This window comes from Salmo salar, chromosome ssa12 (genome assembly GCF_905237065.1).
Source record: "Salmo salar chromosome ssa12, Ssal_v3.1, whole genome shotgun sequence".
Lineage (NCBI taxonomy): Eukaryota > Metazoa > Chordata > Actinopteri > Salmoniformes > Salmonidae > Salmo > Salmo salar.
In genome coordinates, this window is record NC_059453.1 from 28,562,658 (window position 1) to 28,584,010 (window position 21,353).

The 21,353-nt window shown below is 42.1% G+C and overlaps 1 protein-coding gene across 4 annotated transcripts in view; it reads right to left on the reverse strand.

Annotated features, from left to right (window-relative positions):
* Nucleotides 1-344: 344 nt before the first annotated feature.
* pik3r6 (phosphoinositide-3-kinase regulatory subunit 6) overlaps nucleotides 345-21,353 on the reverse strand; it is a 28,913-nt gene continuing 7,904 nt past the window's right edge. The window contains exons 1-20 of one of the 4 annotated variants that reach the window (XM_045691202.1): nucleotides 20,118-20,292; nucleotides 18,366-18,460; nucleotides 18,139-18,240; nucleotides 17,246-17,337; nucleotides 16,667-16,735; nucleotides 16,062-16,194; nucleotides 15,752-15,821; nucleotides 15,330-15,522; nucleotides 14,538-14,688; nucleotides 12,092-12,208; nucleotides 11,025-11,511; nucleotides 10,341-10,440; nucleotides 8,272-8,394; nucleotides 7,131-7,241; nucleotides 6,614-6,716; nucleotides 6,382-6,452; nucleotides 5,900-5,990; nucleotides 5,556-5,608; nucleotides 5,230-5,336; nucleotides 345-3,214 (exon numbers count right to left, since the gene is read on the reverse strand). In XM_045691202.1, coding sequence (XP_045547158.1) covers nucleotides 3,055-3,214; nucleotides 5,230-5,336; nucleotides 5,556-5,608; nucleotides 5,900-5,990; nucleotides 6,382-6,452; nucleotides 6,614-6,716; nucleotides 7,131-7,241; nucleotides 8,272-8,394; nucleotides 10,341-10,440; nucleotides 11,025-11,511; nucleotides 12,092-12,208; nucleotides 14,538-14,688; nucleotides 15,330-15,522; nucleotides 15,752-15,821; nucleotides 16,062-16,194; nucleotides 16,667-16,735; nucleotides 17,246-17,337; nucleotides 18,139-18,240; nucleotides 18,366-18,426 — 2,394 coding nt within the window. In that variant the 5' untranslated portion in view covers nucleotides 18,427-18,460; nucleotides 20,118-20,292 and the 3' untranslated portion in view covers nucleotides 345-3,054. Of the gene's footprint in view, nucleotides 3,215-5,229; nucleotides 5,337-5,555; nucleotides 5,609-5,899; nucleotides 5,991-6,381; nucleotides 6,453-6,613; nucleotides 6,717-7,130; nucleotides 7,242-8,271; nucleotides 8,395-10,340; nucleotides 10,441-11,024; nucleotides 11,512-12,091; nucleotides 12,209-14,537; nucleotides 14,689-15,329; nucleotides 15,523-15,751; nucleotides 15,822-16,061; nucleotides 16,195-16,666; nucleotides 16,736-17,245; nucleotides 17,338-18,138; nucleotides 18,241-18,365; nucleotides 18,461-20,117; nucleotides 20,293-21,353 lie in introns of those variants that run through there. The other 3 variants (XM_014130897.2, XM_045691203.1, XM_045691201.1) reach the window with 3 other exon arrangements.

The window sequence follows — 21,353 nt, forward strand, 5'->3', positions numbered from 1 at the left end:
TTTTTATTTTGAATGTCATGTCCTTGTTTATAGCTGTTCTGTACTTTGTCATGTATTTGTACGTTTTGTGTGGACCCCAGCAAGAGTTAGCTGCTGCATGTGCAGTAGTTGATGGGATCCTAATGAAATGAAAAAAGCGCTCTAGTTACAGCTGTTGACTGCCACCTGTAGACGTGCATTTTGAAACAAACATCAACACCTGCATGCAACTGCAAGCATTTTTCCTGTAACAAATACTATTGTCTTCACTTTCTCAGGTCAATTATGCACACACAAACAATTCCACTTATTTACCTGTTTTGGAATTGTCTGTATTCCATTTAGTGCATTCCAGAGAGCCGTACTGATGTGATGATCCATGTTTATTTTCTTTTTCCATCTTTCAACAGTGGGTTCGATTCCAAACTGGTCAAGGATGCGCTGTCAAACAAATACAATGGTGGTCTTGGAAACCGAAGGAAAACTGACAAGAAAAGACAACTGGAGCAGTCTATGCGCACAGTCTTTCATTAAGTACCAAGCTGCATGGCAGAGAATTGGGTAAAAACGCTTCTACAACGTGCTGATGTTGTCACGCTCTTGCCGTTGTTTGAGCTTGCGGTGTTCAAACCAAGGCTGATGATGTTTTCAATACCTATTGTACTGTAAACTCGAAGATATACTTTTATATTAGACCATGGCGCCACCTAACGTTTACCGGTGGTACTACATACATTCCCCCCCACAGTATCCCTCTTATTCAACAGCAATGTACTTAAAGGAATAGTTCACCCAAATTACAAAATTACAAATTGGTTTCCTTACACTGTAACGCTGCGTTCAAGAAAACTCAGAACTAGGAAACTCTGAAATGTCCAACTTGGAAACTCGTTGTAGAAAGATGAGGTCAGAGTTTCCCACTTGGAAAGTATTAGAATCAACCAATAGGAAGCTCTACACAAAAAACGTACACACATTTTAACTCTGAGGTTTGGAGTTTATGAGTTGTCTTGAACGCAGCATAAGCAGTCTACGGACAAGGTAGGACAGCAATCCATGCTTTAGTTTTATTCCCCTGGCACCGTTTTAACATTTGTGGCACAAATCCCATTCAAGTCATGGTACCGTTACTAGGATTTTTCACGCATCCAGTCCAAATCATCTAAAAGTATCTCAAATGTATTGTGAAGCTCAACAAAGTCCCTTCTAGAGGATTTGAACATGATGGGGAAAAATGCTAATATCAGAATATATATATATATATATATACACACATACTTGTGCCATAAATGCTAAAATGTTAGCAGTGGAACAGTGCCAGGGAAACTAAACCAAACATGTATTTATGTCATACCTTGTCCATGTATTTCTGTCATACCTTGTCCATAGACTTCTTGCTTACAGGGTAAGGAAACCAATGTCATTTTGTAATTTGGGTGAACTATCCCTTTAAGAATAAAATAATCAGCTCATTTATATTTCATTTCAGAAAAAGTCAAAAATCACATTTTTTTATATAAAATATACAGTAATTATATAAAATACATGTATTTACACTACTATTAAACAAGTAATTGCAATGACACCATACTCCATTGATTAGTCTTACATACAGAACATAAAAAAAATTGACAACTGTGCAAAAAGGTCTATTGATGATTGATGATGCGTTACAAACATACTAGCTGGCGATCAGAACTCTTTAAGTATTATAGTATTATGACAGTGGCTTTTATAGATGTGGCCTCTCGGTCATTCAGTCAGTCAGTGTCTTTCTCTCTCTGTCTGTATGTCTGTATTTTTGTCATCTACATACTTTTTATGGGTGCATATATGATAACTGGTCCCCATCACCTCATGATTTATTGTAAACCAGCCAATATCTTACAGCGGTGACTGTGTTCCATCACCTTCAAGTTAGTTGTGATAAATTCATTTGAAACAAGCGAAGGGCTCAGAGTTTAACTTTCATTTTAGCATAGACCTCCTAGCATGGTAATAGTCAACCACACTGGATATTGCACCTCTTGTTAGTATAGCATACAGAACAAAGTCATAAGCAGAAAGCCACCAGATAGTTAAACCCCCCCCAGTCAGTTTCCTGTCATGCAACATGTTCTTTAGAGATCTTAAAATAGGTGCCTGTTCTTTTGTGTCATGTTTTTACTGAAGGCTTGTGCACAGTGCATTCAAACCTTTATTGCTAACTCACAAGAACTTAGACGAGCTCAGAGAGCTATATGCACCTTTAAATGGAACCTGTTTTTTTTAAAGAACTGGTTAATCCAACAAGTGACTGCTTCAAGAGCTTCTGTTGTTAGCTCACCAAGACATCAAACTATCTTTAAGTTGTTCTTCTGCCAAGTTTAGTAATGAAAATGACCCTACCAGGGTTATTCAGTGTCGGAATTCAAAGAGCAGCAGGTAGTGTGTTTACATGGCATGCAGGGTTGGGGTCAATTCCATTTAAATTTAGTCAATTCCTATGGGAATTTCAGGATACTCCATAACTTTACTGAATTGAAATGGAATTTGCCCCAACCCTGACATCAAGGGATGGATAAGTCTTCCCTTAGGTTAGATGATTGGGAGGGTGGGCTACTCTTCTGACGGACCAGATTTTGAACCCAGGTTGTCAAGTTTATGTTAGTCCTCTGAGCTAAAGCCTACCTAGGAGCTAATACCACCTCAGCTTCACTCTCATAAAATTGTCAATTTTAGAGGCAATATTGTTCTTTGACTATGCTGTCAGTCAGAGACATGCCCATGGGCACAGTATATGATAACTGTCACAAGCAGAAACTGGAACGAGATCCAATACCCATGGCAAATGAATTTGTTTGTTGACAAATCTAACATTTGTCAAACTCAACTAGTTTTCTTGTCAAGGCTACACCAGGTAAATAACCGTGGGTTACCCTTAGCTGCCACCCAGGTTCTCTTTCCACATCCCCTCAAGGCACACTGAGGCCCCGTTGTGAGTACTGAGTGCATCCCTGATCTTCATACAATGTGGATGGTCTCAATGTTTCACTCTCTGTACAGTAGAGTCCATCCAGATGGTTGTGGGATCAGTCAGTTGATGATACCAGCGAAGGTATTGATTGGTAGAGGAAGTCCTTTGTTCATGTACTTGCTGAGGCCAGCGTCCCTCTCCACTTCCCCCAAACTGAACTTGGACCGCATGGTCTTCTGGACACAGTATCCAGGATCAAGACAGGGGGCGATCTCTATGCTGGAAATGAATTAATTGATAGAGGACATGTCAAATTATGAGAGTTAGATAAGTATGTTTGCCAGTTTTTTTGGCTTTATGACATTGAACATTGAATGAGGATTATAATATTACACTTTTTAAAAGCATATATGTGCATTTAGTTATTTACATACAGTCGGAAGTTTACATACACCTTAGCCAGTTTTCACAATTCCTGACATTTAATCCTAGTAAAAATTCCCTGTCTTAGGTCTGTCAGGATCACCACTTTATTTTAAGAATGTGAAATGAGTGTAACTGAGTCAGGTTTGTAGGCCTCCTTGCTCACACACGCTTTTTCAGTTCTGCCCACAAATGTTCTATGGGATTAAGGTCAGGGCTTTGTGATGGCCACTCCCAATACCTTGACTTTGTTGTCCTTAAGCCATTTTGCCACAACTTTGGAAGTATGCTTGGTGTCATTGTCCATTTGGAAGACCCACTTGCGACCAAGCTTTAACTTCCTGACTGATGTCTTGAGATGTTGCTTCAATATATCCACATAATATTCCTCCCTCATGATGCCATCTATTTTGTGAAGTGTACCAGTACCGCCTGCAGCAAAGCACCCCCACAACATGATGCTGCCACCTCCATCCTTCACGGTTGGGATGGTGTTCTTCAGCTTGCAAGCCTCCCCCTTTTTCCTCCAAACATAACGATGGTCATTATGGCCATACAGTTCTATTTTTGTTTCATCAGACCAGAAGACATTTCTCCAAAAAGTACGATCTTTGTCCCCATGTGCAGTTGCAAACTGTAGTCTGCCGTTTGTATAGCGGTTTTGGAGCAGTGGCTTCTTCCTTGCTGAGCGGCCTTTCAGGTTATGTTGATATAGGACTCGTTTTACTGTGGATATTGATACTTTTGTACCTGTTTCCTCCAGCATCTTCACAAGGTCCTTTGCTGTTGTTCTGGGATTGATTTGCACTTTTCGCACTAAAGTACGTTCATCTCTAGGAGACAGAACGCGTCTCCTTCCTGAGCGGTATGACGGCTGTGTGGTCCCATGGTGTTTATACTTGCGTACTATTGTTTGTACAGATTAACGTGGTACCTTCAGGTGTTTGGAAATTGCTCCGAAGGATGAGCCAGACTTGTGGAGGTCTACAATTTTTTTTCTGAGGTCTTGGCTGATTTCTTTAGATTTTCCCATGATGTCAAGCAAAGAGGCACTGAGTTTGAAGGTAGGCCTTGAAATACATCCACAGGTTCACCTCCAGTTGACTCAAATTATGTCAATTAGCCTATCAGAAGCTTCTAAAGCCATGACATTTTCTGGAATTTTCCAAGCTGTTTAAAGGCACAGTCAACTTAGTGTATGTAAACTTCTGACCCACTGGAATTGTGATACAGTGAATTATAAGTGAAATAATCTGTCTGTAAACAACTGTTGGAAAAATTACTTGTGTCATGCACAAAGTAGATGTCCTAACCGACTTGCCAAAACTAGTTTGTTAACAAGAAATTTGTGGAGTGTTAGAAAAACGAGTTTTAATGACTCCAACCTAAGTGTATGTACATTTCTGACTTCAGCTGTATATAGTGTAACATGACACAATATATATAATAAATACTGTAACATGACACAATATATACAATATATACTGTAACATAACACAATATATATAATATATACTGTAACATGACACTATATATAATTTATACTGTAACATGACACAATATATATAATATATACTGTAACATGACACTATATATAATTTATACTGTAACATGACACAATATATATAATATATACTGTAACATGGCACAATATATATAACATGTGCATATGTAACTAAAACATATACAGTATGACAAGGGCTAACCAAATGAGGTTAGACCAACATGCTTCAGAATACATTTCAACCAGCAACCTTCTGGTAACAAGATCATGTGTCTATCCACCAAACCACTGTCTGACCTGTTTTCATTTATTTCAAGTTTTTATGTTAGGCCAACCGTAGGCAACAGCTATACCGATCAGCTCTCACCTCTGTACGTCTTTGAAGGTCCTCCTAGAGTCTTTGTCCAGGGTCACAATGAAGGTTTTCATCTCCAGGGTTCTGATCTTGACGTTACAGGTACGGATCTTGGCCTCCTGTGGAATTAAGTCTGTGTGTTAGGTTTGGCTTTAGGTTTATGAGATCATAAAGCAATGTGACCACCAGGCTTAGTAAAGCGAACCAGGCCTTTGTGACGTTAAGAACAAGATGGAGACCCAAGAATACCAAGAGGATTAAGTAAATATGTTCCGTTTCTGAATTTTAGAACAACCTTCACTAATAGACATCTGTGTGTCAAAACGGTGTAAACTCACCATGGAGTTCTTGGCTTTAGTTTCGTTGAAAGCTACTGTAAGACAGTTCAGATCTGAGGACAACAACAAAAACAAGAACAAAGGCCAGGCTTCAACAGATATACAGAATAATATGGGAAAAGTAGTAGACATTTCAGAACTCATTTTTACGTTCACACAATTATATCAATATGCAACGGCATGAACATTCACTACTATTTTACATTGTGACTTTGCCCACTGAATTGACATATGTGCCCAATGGGTGACAACTCAGCTGCTACTGATCACAATACAGATGAATCTATCAATTAATTACATGAATGTAGTAAATATCATTGTGTGTGATATTTAGTGTTGTATACCTTCAGTTTCATTGGAGGGAATGGCACTAATCTGAACACCTGAAGTCCTCACTGACATACCCTTATCTACGTCTCTACCACTCAACGACACCTGGAGAGGAGGACAGAGACACAGGTCGGAGGTCATAGAGAGAAACTAACAGCTACACGTCAAATACAGGTTATAGGATCTCTCTTCAGGTCAGGGCCACTCTCATGATGCAGTTCAAAACTCGAAACAGAGACAAACAGACGTTGCATCAACAGTATCAATCCCAAACACTATCAAAATAGAGCTAAACGTCAAACACAGATTATAGGATCTCGCTTCAGGCCAGTTACGTTTACTCTCATGATGCAGTTCAAAACGCTAAACAGAGACAGACGTTGCATCAACACGATGAAAATAGAGCAGAACAATAGCTTTATAGCCAGATGCAGCACTTTTACATTGATGTATATTGATGAGGTAATGTTAAAAACACGGTTGATCTTTCGCTGACCTTTTTGTAGTTGACAGAGACGACAGCACCACATACGTCTCCTGTGTTCTTCTTCTGCTTGATGGTCGTGGCTGAGAGAGGGAGGACAGACGTGATCAGACCGGACGAGTGACATGTAAACGTGCACACGCCAATGCATGCACACACGTACACACGCACGTCAAATCAGTAAAAAAAAAAAAAAACATCAGATGCAGAGAGCTTTGATCAGCGTACACAGGCTAAATGTTACCTTTCAAAGTAGTTGGAGACTGTTTGAACTCGGGGAAGTCCAGCTCTAAGTGGGAGAGAAACACGTCCTCCACTAGGTCCTTGGTCAGGTTGGAGAAGCAGATCTAGAACATAGGCAAGAGAATGACAATCGGGGGTCAGTTGGTAGAGCAAGGCGCTTGCAACGCCAAGGCGGTTCGTTTCCCGCTGGGGCCAACTGTACGTAAAAAATGTATGCATTCACGACTGTAAGTCGCATCGGATAAAAGCGTCCGCTAAATGGCATTTGGTGTTTTTGGTCTATGAGTGAGGACTGATAATCATGATCATGCTAGAGTGCTAAAGATAAACTATGCTCAGTCCATCGCCGCAGACTTACTGTCATTATGTCACACAATCAACAACAGACAGTGGTAGAGAGATTAGATAGTGCAAAGGCGTTTGTTTGTGAAGCATATGGCCACGTCTGTGTCCCAAATGGCCCCCTATTCCCTATATTGTGCACTGCTTTTGACCAGATCCATCCTATGTCTCCTCACCTTGACAGAATAGATGGTGAAGTAAACAGGCTGCAGTCCGGTCCGCACGTAGTAGGAAATGACATCAGACAGGAAGGGGTTAGGCTCTGCCTGCTTGCTGCTGTTGGACTGCTGGAGAGAGATGGGATCATGTTAGTATGGAGCCTGGGGTTGACCAAGACAGATAGGGGTACACATAATATTAGCTTTTTAATACACTGAATGTTCATGTTTTGGAAGGAACTCTATTTCATTCATGTAGAGACACAGGAGAGGAGCGCTTCTTTGGTTTATAGTTAATCCACAAGATGCTCTTTGATCATGGGATGAAATACTATAGAAAAGCCTTTGTGCAAACAAACTTCCAGAAGTAATCAAGGCACTCTCATGTAGTGGAACATATTAAAAGCCTTGATTGTTTTATGGCTTATGCATGGCAAGAATAAAAAACCCACCTAAGCATTGCAAAAAAAGGCTTTTTCATTCTTCCACTACATACATGAGTGCCTTGATTACTTCGGGAAGTTTGTGTGCACAAAGGCTTTTTTACTATGCAGCATCAACTTATTTTTGTTCTATTTCCCTCACATTGTAATTCATTAACATTCATTATTTATTGGAAACTACAGCATTAAACAATGAAAACCTGACCCTGTGTCCCATACTATGTTTCACAATCTTTTACCCCCCAATACTTCCCTGTCTTTCCCTATACTGTGTCAAACAGTTTCTCTTCCCTCTATCCAGCTAAATGCTAAGATGACTCAAAACAGCAAATCTATTTGCATACAGTACTCATAGGTTGCTAGTTTCGATAAGAGCCACAGATGTTTTTTTCACTTCCTGTACAGTACTGTGCAATTTCCTTTTGTTTTGCTAATCATTCAAAACACCTAGAAACATGCGGACTCCCGGTTGCAGAACATAAACCACATTCAACATAACCACACATAACTAACCACGTAACTCGATCTACTGTAGGTCAGACCTACTGTAGATTAGACTAGTATTTTGTTTCCTCTTAAAATCCTGAAAGCTACACTTGCCAGGCTAATGAAACCAATGCATTCCAGGCAGGCTCGATCAAAAGTATCAAAAGAGAACAGAAATACTATTTGATGCTGTAATTTCAACATAACGTAGAAACAGTGGGTTACTGTACCATTTTGGCCAGCTTGGGGATCATGGAACCCAGACTGTTGATGTTGCAGTCGTACCATGGATCCACCATTCCCAAGTAGGAACCCAGGGCACAGGGGCTTTCCCGGGTTGGGGAGGGGCTTTCCTGATAGAGAAGTACAACATGGTTTATTAAAGATACATTACTGTACTAAACTGTTAGGGTTACTCAACCACAGCTAAGTTTTCAAATTTCAACTTTATTTATAAAGCCCTTCTTACATCAGCTGATGTCACAAAGTGCTGTACAGAAACCCAGTCTAAAACCCCAAACAGCAAGCAATGCAGGTGTAGAAGCACGGTTCAAGTTCAGTGTAAAACCAGAGAACGACATTAAGCCTTTACACTAGTGGGAATTGGCCTATATGGATAGGGCTAAATTTAAATGTTTCTTACAGGACAAATATGAAACATATTTGCATAACCACGGTAGCAATTGAAAGGGAACAGTTTGGAGATTTTGGGAAAATTATAATACCAAAGTTGAGGACACAACATTTCACCTGACACAAGACTGAATCCAAAAATTACACTTGATTTTATGTGCATTTTATATTTACTGTGCTTTTTGGCGCATTTGTTGATAACAAAATCTGACAATACTCTGAATACATTCAGTAACACGATAAGAATATTCCTGGAAAATGTGGGGTAGGTGCAACATAAGATAAAAACAATAGTCTCCAAGTGGCCACACCCCTCTCCAAAGTGTGCACAGTTCCTAAGTAATTTCAATGCACTTTTATGACTTAAAGAAGTCTTCAGCTACAAGGTGCTTTTTTGAGCTCTCCTAGCTGTGCCGTTGAGGAACTAGAACAAGCACACTTGTAGTTGTTTTGTTTGGAACACAGCCCCGCATTCCCGCCATCACACAATTGCTGCTGTTGTTTAAGCAATCCAAAAACGGACCATTTATAAATCACAATCTGGGTCAGGTGGGCATCATTTGAAAGCTTGTTCTATTGCCAACATGACTAACTAAGTTATAAAATACGATCTTACAGTGTTGCGCTTTCACAGGGCAATTCAGAGAACATATCGTAACTTTGGTGCCCATAGAGAGAGGAGTATTCAGGTGAATTCAGGTGCATTCAGGTGCATTCAGGTACGTGTTCCGCTGCGGATTTTCTTCATAATACACAAACATCCCACTGGGCACAGACGTCATTTCAACGTCTAGTTTTGATTTAGTTGAGTTGTCAATGTGAAATCAACCGAAAATATCACTTTCATTGGATTTAAGTTAAAAGTTGGGTGAAAAAAAACACATTTCCTTACGTTGATGACTTTTTCCAAATACAATCAGTTTCCACGTTGATTCAACATCATCATATAGATTTTTTGTTGTTGAAATGACATGGAAACAACATTGATTCAACCAGTTTTTGCCAAGTGAAATTCTGTTCAGAACAACCCAGGATATGACGCCATGCTTCTTTCTACACCTGCATTGCTTGCTGTTTGGGGTTTTAGGATTCTGTATAGCATTTCGTGACATCTGCTGATGTAAAAAGGGCTTTATAAATAAATGTGAAAGATTGATTAATGTCATCAAACATAGTGATCATAAACGTTGACTGTAGATTACAGGAGTTTTATGATATGGAAATGTGAAGTGCACATTTGGACATATCATCTTTCAAAATACATAGTCCTCTTAATTTACAGCATTTCCCTCACTCAGACAACAACAAATTACAAAAGTTGTCCAATTAGTGGGAGGCATGTGGGCAACTTCTTGTCGCGTGCGTTGCTCAAGTTCAGAACGGCTGTCAATCAAAAGTCATACAGCACTGTTAAGTGTAGAGCCTGAGCTCTGACGTCATTTACAGCATATTCCTGTACAGACACTGGGTTCCAATGCAGGCACTTATCAGTGTCCAAATCTGCCATTTCAACCTGCATATCATTCTTCTGATGTGATCATTTCACATACTGTCTGTGTGTGTGTGTGTGTGTGTGTTCACATACTGAAACACTGAAATGAGTCATATCTTCGTCTCTTGACAGGTTGTAAACTGATAGGAGTGAGGTGTTAGTTTGTGATCTTACTTTGACAGGACAGGTGGGACTGGGATCCTCACAGACAGGGATGTAGTAAAACTGGAAGTTGACTTTCATCGTCAAAAAGAGACGACGCGCTTCCCTTTTCCTGCAGAGTGAAACCAATGATTAACTACAGTGAGGGAAAAAAGTATTTGATCCCCTGCTGATTTTGTACGTTTGCCCACTGACAAAGAAACACTGACAAAGAAACCTACCATTAAAATTATAGACTGATAATTTCTTTGTCAGTGGGCAAACGTACAAAATCAGCAGGGGATCAAATACTTTTTTTCCTCACAGTAACCCTCAAACCATGCTACACAGGAAACCAAAATGGGTGTAATAACCAGTCTTGAGTTAGCCGGGAATAATCCCATTGTATATTTCTGATGCATTAACTATTAATGTGTCATGGTTTCAATTCAACTTCCTTCTTCCTGACTAGACCACGGAAATGGACAGTTAGTTTCCGATGAAATTATTTGGACATTATGAAATAAAACATTTTCAACAGCATAGTATAGGGCTAACCAAATTGAGATGTTGTAGGTGGAACTGTCTCCAAAAACTATACTATGATCATATCTAACAGAAATCTATTATATCCAGTATCCATTCTAATATATCCAATATCCACTACAACTACATGCAGTCTCTCAGACTACATTACCCATGGTTCTGGTCCCTCACCGGAGAAAGTAGAAGGCCTTAGCCAGCTTCCCCAGCACCCTGTCGTCCCCCATCACCACGATCCGTGCCGTGAAGTGCCTCTGCTGCTTGGAGAATGAGGGGGTCCCGCTGCACCCCGCCTTCCTATGAAGTGTCCCCCCTCCTCCGCCTCCCCCGGCCACACTCCCGCTCTCCTCCAGAGCGTCCTGCATCAGGGCCATATTATCTGTGACTGACGGCCTCATCTTGATGCCTCCTCGTCGGGTTAACCTGGCCTCCCCCTCCTCCGAACCACCAGAGGGTTCCACCACTGAAGGCTCAACCCCAGGGGGAAGGTCCCTCTCGATGCCGCTGTCGGTGGACATCACGGAGTGGCGGGGCATGGCGGAGGAGGAAGTGAGGTCGGCGGGGAGGTCGGCGAGGTCAAAGTCGGTCTCCTGGTCCTGGGTGAGGCAGAAGTGTTCCGACGACATGGAGCTGGAGCGCACGCACTTGGCCAGCTCGCGCCCTGGTGGAAGAGGTGACATCAGAGAAATAGGAATTAGATGACATATATACTGTATCTCTATAACATTAATGTCAATACAGGTCAATGAGAACATGAAGCAGCGAGACAAGAAAGCGCTATAGTATTGGACATTTGCATTGGGTGAGAACACAGTGTGCTAGAATAACTCTCATCATTATTCACGATTCATTTAGGATTATCCATAATCATGGTAGCATCCACATTAATGTAGAAGTGTTCAGAAACGAATTATATTCTTATTTACAATAAAAGTGACTCCAAAATGACACAATACATTATTTACCATTCATTTCTTTTGGGCCCATAAAAAAAATCGGAAACACAACCAAAAACAAACTGCAAATGCATCCAATAAGTTTGTAGAGTTACAAGCTTGATGTAGTCAATGTGTACTAGGAATATGGGATCAAATTCTAAACTTTGGCCTATTTTATTTCTAACAATGTTTAGGGGTGTAAATCATTTTGACCCCTACCTTTATGAGAGAAAAAAAGTATTACTGTTTTAAACAGAGTAACAGAGGTCTCTCATTGGTGTGTATAAACAACAGATCACTCACAGATCTCCTCATCCTCCCTCCACAAGTGGAAGCTCATCTCCGGATTGGGAAGCGGCAGGTCACACAGGCATCCCCCACCACCGGAGGACAATGTGTCTAAACCAGGAAGAGCCCAAACTGTCACAATGACACCAAAAACAACACAACACTTCCTGGTCCCCATCCCCTACACTAAGTATATGGTCTCACAGCTGGCCTGAGAGACAGTGTAGTGTCCATTTAAAGGATAGTTGTTATGATGAGAAGAAAAAATATGGATTGAAAGGAAAATACAGTGTACATCTGTCCTAAAGGGGGGGGGGGCTCTGACTCGACAGATTTAGACATGGAGGAATACAGTGTGAAAGATCAGCTCCTATACAGCGATCTATTCATAACAGTCCCTGAGTCAGTGTGACTGCTATACAGCGATCTATTAATAACAGTCCCTGAGTCAGTGTGACTGCTATACAGCGATCTATTAATAACAGTCCCTGAGTCAGTGTGACTGCTATACAGCGATCTATTCATAACAGTCCCTGAGTCAGTGTGACTGCTATACAGCAATCTATTAATAACGGTCCCAAAGTCAGTGTGACTGCTATACAGCGATCTATTCATAACGGTCCCAAAGTCAGTGTGACTGCTATACAGCGATCTATTAATAACGGTCCCAAAGTCAGTGTGACTGCTATACAGCGATCTATTCATAACAGTCCCTGAGTCAGTGTGACTGCTATACAGCAATCTATTAATAACGGTCCCAAAGTCAGTGTGACTGCTATACAGCAATCTATTAATAACAGTCCCTGAGTCAGTGTGACTGCTATACAGCGATCTATTAATAACAGTCCCTGAGTCAGTGACTGCTATACAGCGATCTATTAATAACAGTCCCTGAGTCAGTGTGACTGCTATACAGCAATCTATTAATAACGGTCCCAAAGTCAGTGTGACTGCTATACAGCGATCTATTAATAACAGTCCCTGAGTCAGTGTGACTGCTATACAGCGATCTATTAATAACAGTCCCTGAGTCAGTGTGACTGCTATACAGCGATCTATTAATAACAGTCCCTGAGTCAGTGTGACTGCTATACAGCAATCTATTAATAACGGTCCCAAAGTCAGTGTGACTGCTATACAGCGATCTATTAATAACAGTCCCTGAGTCAGTGTGACTGCTATACAGCGATCTATTAATAACAGTCCCTGAGTCAGTGTGACTGCTATACAGCAATCTATTAATAACAGTCCCTGAGTCAGTGTGACTGCTATACAGCGATCTATTCATAACAGTCCCTGAGTCAGTGTGACTGCTATACAGCGATCTATTAATAACAGTCCCTGAGTCAGTGTGACTGCTATACAGCAATCTATTAATAACGGTCCCAAAGTCAGTGTGACTGCTATACAGCGATCTATTAATAACAGTCCCTGAGTCAGTGTGACTGCTATACAGCGATCTATTAATAACAGTCCCTGAGTCAGTGTGACTGCTATACAGCGATCTATTCATAACAGTCCCTGAGTCAGTGTGACTGCTATACAGCGATCTATTAATAACAGTCCCTGAGTCAGTGTGACTGCTATACAGCGATCTATTCATAACAGTCCCTGAGTCAGTGTGACTGCTATACAGCAATCTATTAATAACGGTCCCAAAGTCAGTGTGACTGCTATACAGCGATCTATTAATAACAGTCCCTGAGTCAGAGTGACTGCTATACAGCAATCTATTAATAACAGTCCCTGAGTCAGTGTGACTGCTATACAGCGATCTATTCATAACAGTCCCTGAGTCAGAGTGACTGCTATACAGCAATCTATTAATAACGGTCCCTGAGTCAGTGTGACTGCTATACAGCGATCTATTAATAACAGTCCCTGAGTCAGTGTGACTGCTATACAGCGATCTATTCATAACAGTCCCTGAGTCAGAGTGACTGCTATACAGCAATCTATTAATAACGGTCCCAAAGTCAGTGTGACTGCTATACAGCGATCTATTAATAACGGTCCCTGAGTCAGTGTGACTGCTATACAGCGATCTATTAATAACAGTCCCTGAGTCAGTGTGACTGCTATACAGTGATCTATTAATAACGGTCCCAAAGTCAGTGTGACTGCTATACAGCGATATATTAATAACGGTCCCTGAGTCAGTGACTGCTGCACTGTACGGTATGTGTCAGCTTGAAGACACACTAACAAAAAATTGACAGCATTGGCAGTATTTATCTGAATACGCCCTATGTGAAAAATGTATAACTACTTTTATACATGTACCGGCTGTAATACCTTGAAGTGTTGTCTACAGTAACGTTACCCCTCCAGTTTCACTTGTAAACAGAAACCAAATGCTAGTCTAAAAGAAATAGGAGATAATGTCTGGATGCTGTTTAGATAATTTGGTTTTGGTTTCAAACAGTCAAAAGATGACCCCTCTATGATAAGGATACTGTACCTGATGTGTCAGTATGGGTGAGGATCTCTCTGTAGAGTTGTCCCAGTCTCCCCCTCAGCAGCACCCCTTCCCCCTTACTGCCCTCCTCCACACTCTGCTCCAGACTGGCCACCACTTCCTGGAAGTACGGCTCCACGTCCTGGCCAATTTCCTGCCACACACACACGCGCACAAACACACACACACACACACACACACACACACACACACACACACACACACACACCGTCTATGAATAGAATACAGGTGAAAGGCCACCAGCGTCCAGACAAACACATCTGGAAACCTGAGTTTGACACATCCTGTTGAGATGAGTGTTATATTAGGACCAGTGTGTGGAAGTGTGTGTTTTAATGGGAATGGTGCCAACCTCTGTTAGATCATGGAACAACACAACTAAACAACACGCTATTGAGCCATTATAGATCATTTCTGGTGTGTTGCTGAATATGACTGAGATGGCATGTATGAGGCACCAGTAGACACCTTTAGCTTACCGAGCTTTGCTTTGGTGCAAATTGAAACGGCATAAACCACAAAGGGGGTTGCGCAATATACTACATGTAACAGAAACAATGCGGTAAAAACGAAGTTACTTCTATTCCCCGAAGAGGGATGGACGGAGAAATAAATAAAGACAAAAAGAAACTAAGTAAATGAAGGGTTTCACCAAGAACTTTTAACCTGAAACACATCATCACATACGCATAGCGAAAGCCCAGACTTTAATAGAAGAAGAAACGTCATAGCGAAACTCAATGTTAACACAACCACAGCGCAAACCACACTAACCTTCAGTGCCTGTGCCAGTTTAGGACCGTGGCACAGCTCCTCTCCTAGAGCAGCCTGGATGGAGTGTTGGACCACACTCCGCATGTGGTCAAGGGGATTCAGATACCCCCCTGACCCCGAGGCCTCGATGTCCCCCCTCAGCACCTCACCGTGGGGGCCGGAGAAGACCGCCGGATCGGCGAACACAAACACCCTAGGAGACCGTAGGAGAGATTGAGTTATTGCCTTTGGTTATCCTTGATTAACCAGTTCCCTAATTCTTTGGTCGGCAGTTCACATGCAAGCTGCTGTTATTACAAGCGACTTTATCTACAAACAGCATGTCATTCTATACCATAAGGAAAAATGGCTTCTACACGGTACTGTGCTTCTCTCTGTGTCACCGTGTGTGTATGCAACATCAAGTTAGGTTGTTCTCTCACCTCTCCTGAAAGGGATGGTAGTCATTCTTCAGGCTCTGCTCTGCAACCACCATCCTCTGATACAGCACTCCTGTGGGTCAAATATATTTACACATTTAAAACACATGACATTCTCGTACTACAGCCAGTGAATACGTTGGAACAAACATCCCTCTTCATTATAAAGTGTATTACAGTAAAACGATGATCACCTTTGAAGACAGTAAAGTCTACCAATAAAGTCTTATCTAATACATAATAATAATAAAAATAATAATAAAAAATACATCGTTCGACAGGTTAGACTAAGGATGTAAGTTGGTTTCAGTACCTGGTGTGTAGCGTTCTGTCTTCATGCGTCTGGTGTAGCTGAGGCCTACAGTACAGTAGGGCTGAGGGAGGGTAAGTAGCCTCTTACAGAAGTCATACACCCGCTTGTACAGGTCGTCAGGAAGATATGCAGACTGGAACATACACAGATATACACACAGTTAGCACTGTCAGTCACAGCTGTCCTCGGACTGAACTGAACCACCAAACACAATTGGTATGGTACATACAACCCTTAAATACAGTATAGTACTATTTCCCTCCATAAATACCTGCACAAACGTCCCAAAACTTCAATATACAACATATACTGTTTTAAATTGCTAGCAATCATTAATGGTTTGTAATATTCTATTATTTTCCATCCCATTCTATTCTATTCTACTATAAAGAGCCTATGGCTCTGGTAACAACAAGAACTGTCTCTTTAAGAAGACGCCAACAGATAAAGAAGAGATAAAGGTCTACGACAGTACAGAGTCCTGACCTAGCCTGACCAGGAAGTGTAGGAGACGATTAACAGGAAACCCTGAGACAGGTCTGTAAAGATGCTGTTATCATGTCTGACGGGTGTTTCCTTGTGTAATGTAAGCCCCGGGAACCGACCTGGATGACAGCATAGATGAGTGTGTGGAGCAGGGGGATGATGTGTGTCCGACAGTCTACCCTCTCAGCCTGCAGACAACAAGAGACAAACACACAAACTATTGTGTTAGTCCGTTACTCACTAATACAAAGTTGGTCTGTAAAAGATAGCTTCTGGTCCCAGGGGCGGACTGGGACCAGAAATCAGTCCTGGCATTTCTAACACATTGGACAATTATTTTCCTTGAGGCCTCCACACCGGCCAATTATTAGCAAGTTAATTATAATTTTGTGTAGAAAAAATACAAGTTTGACAGACCCACTGGGCTAAAAATAAACCATTCCATCTGGCATTTGCCCAAAATGCCAGATGGCCAATCCACCCCTGGTTCCCACTAGACATAACATTCATGTATCACATCATTGCACAATGTCCTTGACAATCTCAGTGTTCTTTTCAAGTTTATTTGGGTAGCAATCGTTGATTGTCTTATTATGTCTCTTGACACTACAGTGAAGACTAATAATGAATGGCCCAGAGACTTATATTTCTCCATATAAGGCCCGGGAATGGCCTAATGGCGCACACTGATGACATACCCTTTCCAGCTCCTTGACGATGACTCTCACCAGAATGAGACTGTTGGCAGGATTGTTCCGAACCTTCTTGTGCAGCGTCCATCTTAGCATCCCTTCGAATAGAAACACACACTCAGCACTTGCAAACAATTCCACAGACATGGCACTAAACTGCACTCACACTCTCTGTTGTTTCCATAGACATAGCTCTACACAAATAGCTGGTGTGACTCAGTGCCAATGCTTTGTTCCATTGCACAACGATCCCAAACTGTGGATAAAACTAATAGCTGACTGAGTGCAATTTTCCGATTATTAGCAGGCAGTGGTTATGTGTCATCATCATGTGGTTTGGGCAGATTAATACGGCCTGGTCGGAACATTAAAGAGGATCAACTCCTTCTGGATGGTGGAGCAGAGAGGCAAGTCAGGGACCTTTAGTCCATTTTAAACCTAGAAGCTTTGTATGTAAGGCATAGGCGGCTGGTGGCACTTTAATTGGGGAGGACAGGCACAAAGTAATGGAATAAATGGAATGGTATCAAACACACCGTTTCCATGTGCTCGATACCATTCCATTCACTTCCTTCCAGCCATTATTTTGAGCCGTCCTCCTCTCACCAGCCTCCTGTGATATAAGGGTACCCATATGTATCGTTATTGAGCTTAGGGTCAGTAATGTGGGGGTTACTTAATGAAGCTTGCTATGCATCTAGCTAGCACTACCAGTTGAAGCTAGCCAGTTAGCGACACCTCTGACCAAACCAGACTGGAAATGTGCAACAAAAGCAGTCTGACCTGAAACGGAGCCATGCTCACTGGAAAGCAAGTCGGTTCACTACTTCTCAGCTCTGCTCAACTCAACAGTGTGTAAACCCCATAAAGAGTCTAGTGGAAACTACTGATGGGCTTACCTTTATTGAGCATAGAGGAGGGGTGTTGGCTCTCCAGTTCCCTGAGCACGGCCTGGACACTGCGGTAGATGTCCGACTCTGAGGCCAATTGGGCGCAGTTGCCTGGAGAGTCAGGGGTCAGAGGTTAAGAGTTAATGTTAATACAAGTCGTACAGCAAACGTTCCATTTTGGATCAAATGTACATTCATGCCGCTGTTCAAATGACACCCTATTCCCCATACAGTACCCATAGGCTCCATGCTGCTCGGGGGGATGCTCGAGCTATCCCAGGCTGCCTTGTTGGTCATGTCTCACATGCATGGTGGGGCCACGGCCTGGTGTCTATAGGGATGGGACAGGAAGAAAGTCAAAGCTGTTAGCGGTACCCACCGGAGGCATGACATGGGCTTTTGAGGGCTGTTATCCTTTATTTAACCTAGGAAAAAGACTACAGGCTTAAATGAAGTACTGGACATTATTGTGGCACAGAGGTGTTAGGACTTGTGAGTCCCCAAGAGTAGAGCCAGTGAAATGACCACGAAAAACACACACACACACACACACACACACACACACACACACACACACACACACACACACACACACACACACACACACACACACACACACACACACACACACACACACACACACACACACACACACACACACACACACACACACACACACAACCCTGAGCTATAACACTGGACATAATGAGTTTCAGCAGCGGTCACAGTCCCACTACTGTTCCAATAGAACAAGGCTGATCGTTCTCATGGCCTCATAAACAACCACTTTCTCTGCTTCTCTTTCTCACAGTCTAGTTCATCGCCGCACGAATAGAATTATACCCCGCCCCAAATGTTTTGTTTTTTGGCTTTAGTTAGAGATCAGTCATCTACCCACCTGTTTCACACCATCCCCCATAACAAAGACTAAAATGACTGGGGATGTACGGAGGTCTATGGGACAGCTTCACACGTCAAGTATAAAACGACCAATCATGTCAAAATGAAAGTTCCCCAACAGTGAGAGACGATGACTTCTTGATATTCAGATCTGTGATGAGTTCACTTACAGTATACATGCAGGACGCAGCATCACAAGACAAGATAGAATCAAATCAAATGTTATTTGTCACATGCGCCGAATACAACAGGTGTAGACCTTGCCGTGAAATGCTTACTTACAAGCCCTTAACCAACAATGCAGTTCAAGAAATAGAGTTAAGAAAATATTGACAAAATAAATACAGTAAAAAATTGAATAACAATAACGAGGCTATATACAGGGGGTACTGGTACCGAGTCAATGTGGGGGGGGGTACGGGTTAATCGAGGTAGACTAACAGTGAACTAGTGAAACAGCTGTGGAGGTATAAACATTATTGAGCATAAAAAGGTGTATTACTGTAACTTGCCTAAGAGATAGAGGATATGGGAGTGAAAGACATCACAAGTAATTTGCCATTTGAATTAAATGGACAAATAGAACATACTACATTGTTTCTGCAACAACTATACCAACATCTTGACTTTCAGGACATGCCTCAGCTAACAGCATACCAAGATGTTTTAAAAAAAGTGAAAAATACTCAGCGTAAATAACTGTATTACTTCCTCAGTTTTGAATCATCTGACCCAAAATAACACAGCTGAATTGAATTGTCGCCATACTAGTCTATAAAGTGGCACCAAATGTTCTGTTGAGACATTTCCGATCCAGCTAAAACTTGGAAAGAAAAGACTATCTGACAAACCATGGCGCGGTTCCCTACGCCGGAAGGCAGAGAGCATGCCAAAATGTCTCTCTCTTGCTCTCGCTCTCTCCCTCTGTCCCTCTCGCCCTCAAAACGCTCTCTCTCAATGTTAGTTCTCATTCCGAAAGTTCACAATTAGTTTGCAACTTCCAGTTCTATCCCAGACACATCCACCATCCAGTACCTACCAACCAAAGCACACAACACAGGTGAACCGCCAAAAACAAATCCCCCTACCTTTTCCCTGCCAGAAAGGTTCCTCTTTCCAGCGATACACAAAAGGTTGCCTGAGGCGTTTAATTTCCGACACACTGGCTCAGTGTTCAACGTGCTGCTGCAGGATCTGACAGAGAGAATAGTGAAGTGGAGTGAACTTCCTCTAACTGGGAGGTAGTGACGAGGTGGTGGGGGTGGTGACAGTGTTCTGAGAGGGGGAGAGAGTGAGGTAGAGGGGGAGGAGGAAAGTGAGGAGGACGTTTGGGGGCAAGGTAACAGCAGCAACCTGTTTGAACTGCGTTTAATGTTGCATTTTTCCCCTCTCTTTCTCCCTCTTCCTCAGGCTGCCCTGAGGTTGTTCCTGAGGCTACAGTAGAAAATGGAGGTTTAGTTGGAGGGGATTTAAACTTGATCCCCGCAATAAAGCACGACACAGGGACTGACAGCAACAGGGACAACAGAGCTGCCTCAGCAACTCAGTAACTGCCTGAGTGACCACACGTTTCCTGTTCCTGATGCATCTCTCTCTCTCTCTCTCTCTCTCTCTCTCTCTCTCTACTCTGTCCTTCCCTCCCTCGCCTTTTCTCTCTCTCCATCCTCCCTCACTCTCTCTCTTCAACACCCTCCGTCTCTCACAGACACACTAACATATTGTTTTTTTTAACACCTAACGTGCGGAGTGAGGACAGGACCTGAGACATTTCCTCTCTGTGTGAATGCGTAGGGTTGCACCACGCTCAACAGGCTATATTTAGGTTGGAGTGTGTGTGTGTGTGTGTGTGTGTGTGTGTGTGTGTGTGTGTGTGCCCCAGAGGTTTCATTCATGCATTGCCAAATGAAGAGCCTAAAAATAGTAGGCAAATTCAAAAAGGTCAGTTTCTGCACTAATTATTCATGTCCTTGCAAACTGAGGGAGGAAGTGTACGTGTCGCAACAATGAGTGATCTGTAGACACTTCTAGGTCTGTATATCGTCTAGATTTGATGTTTGATGTTGTGTTGCAAGTGGCACACAACTAGAGCTCTGCCTGTGGATGAGATTTGGAGCTTTTGATAAGAGTAGCCAAAACCAATGGTAAAAGCTTGTACTTCAAGAAAGAAGTACAAGACTGAAGTCCAAGTTTGCAGAGGGGAGTGCTCTACTACCACAAAACCCCAGGCCTCAAGTGGACATGAACACTCACAAACAATGTGCTACAATACAATCAAACATACCCTGATCAGACTGTATAATTGTACATGGAACATGGCTAAAAAC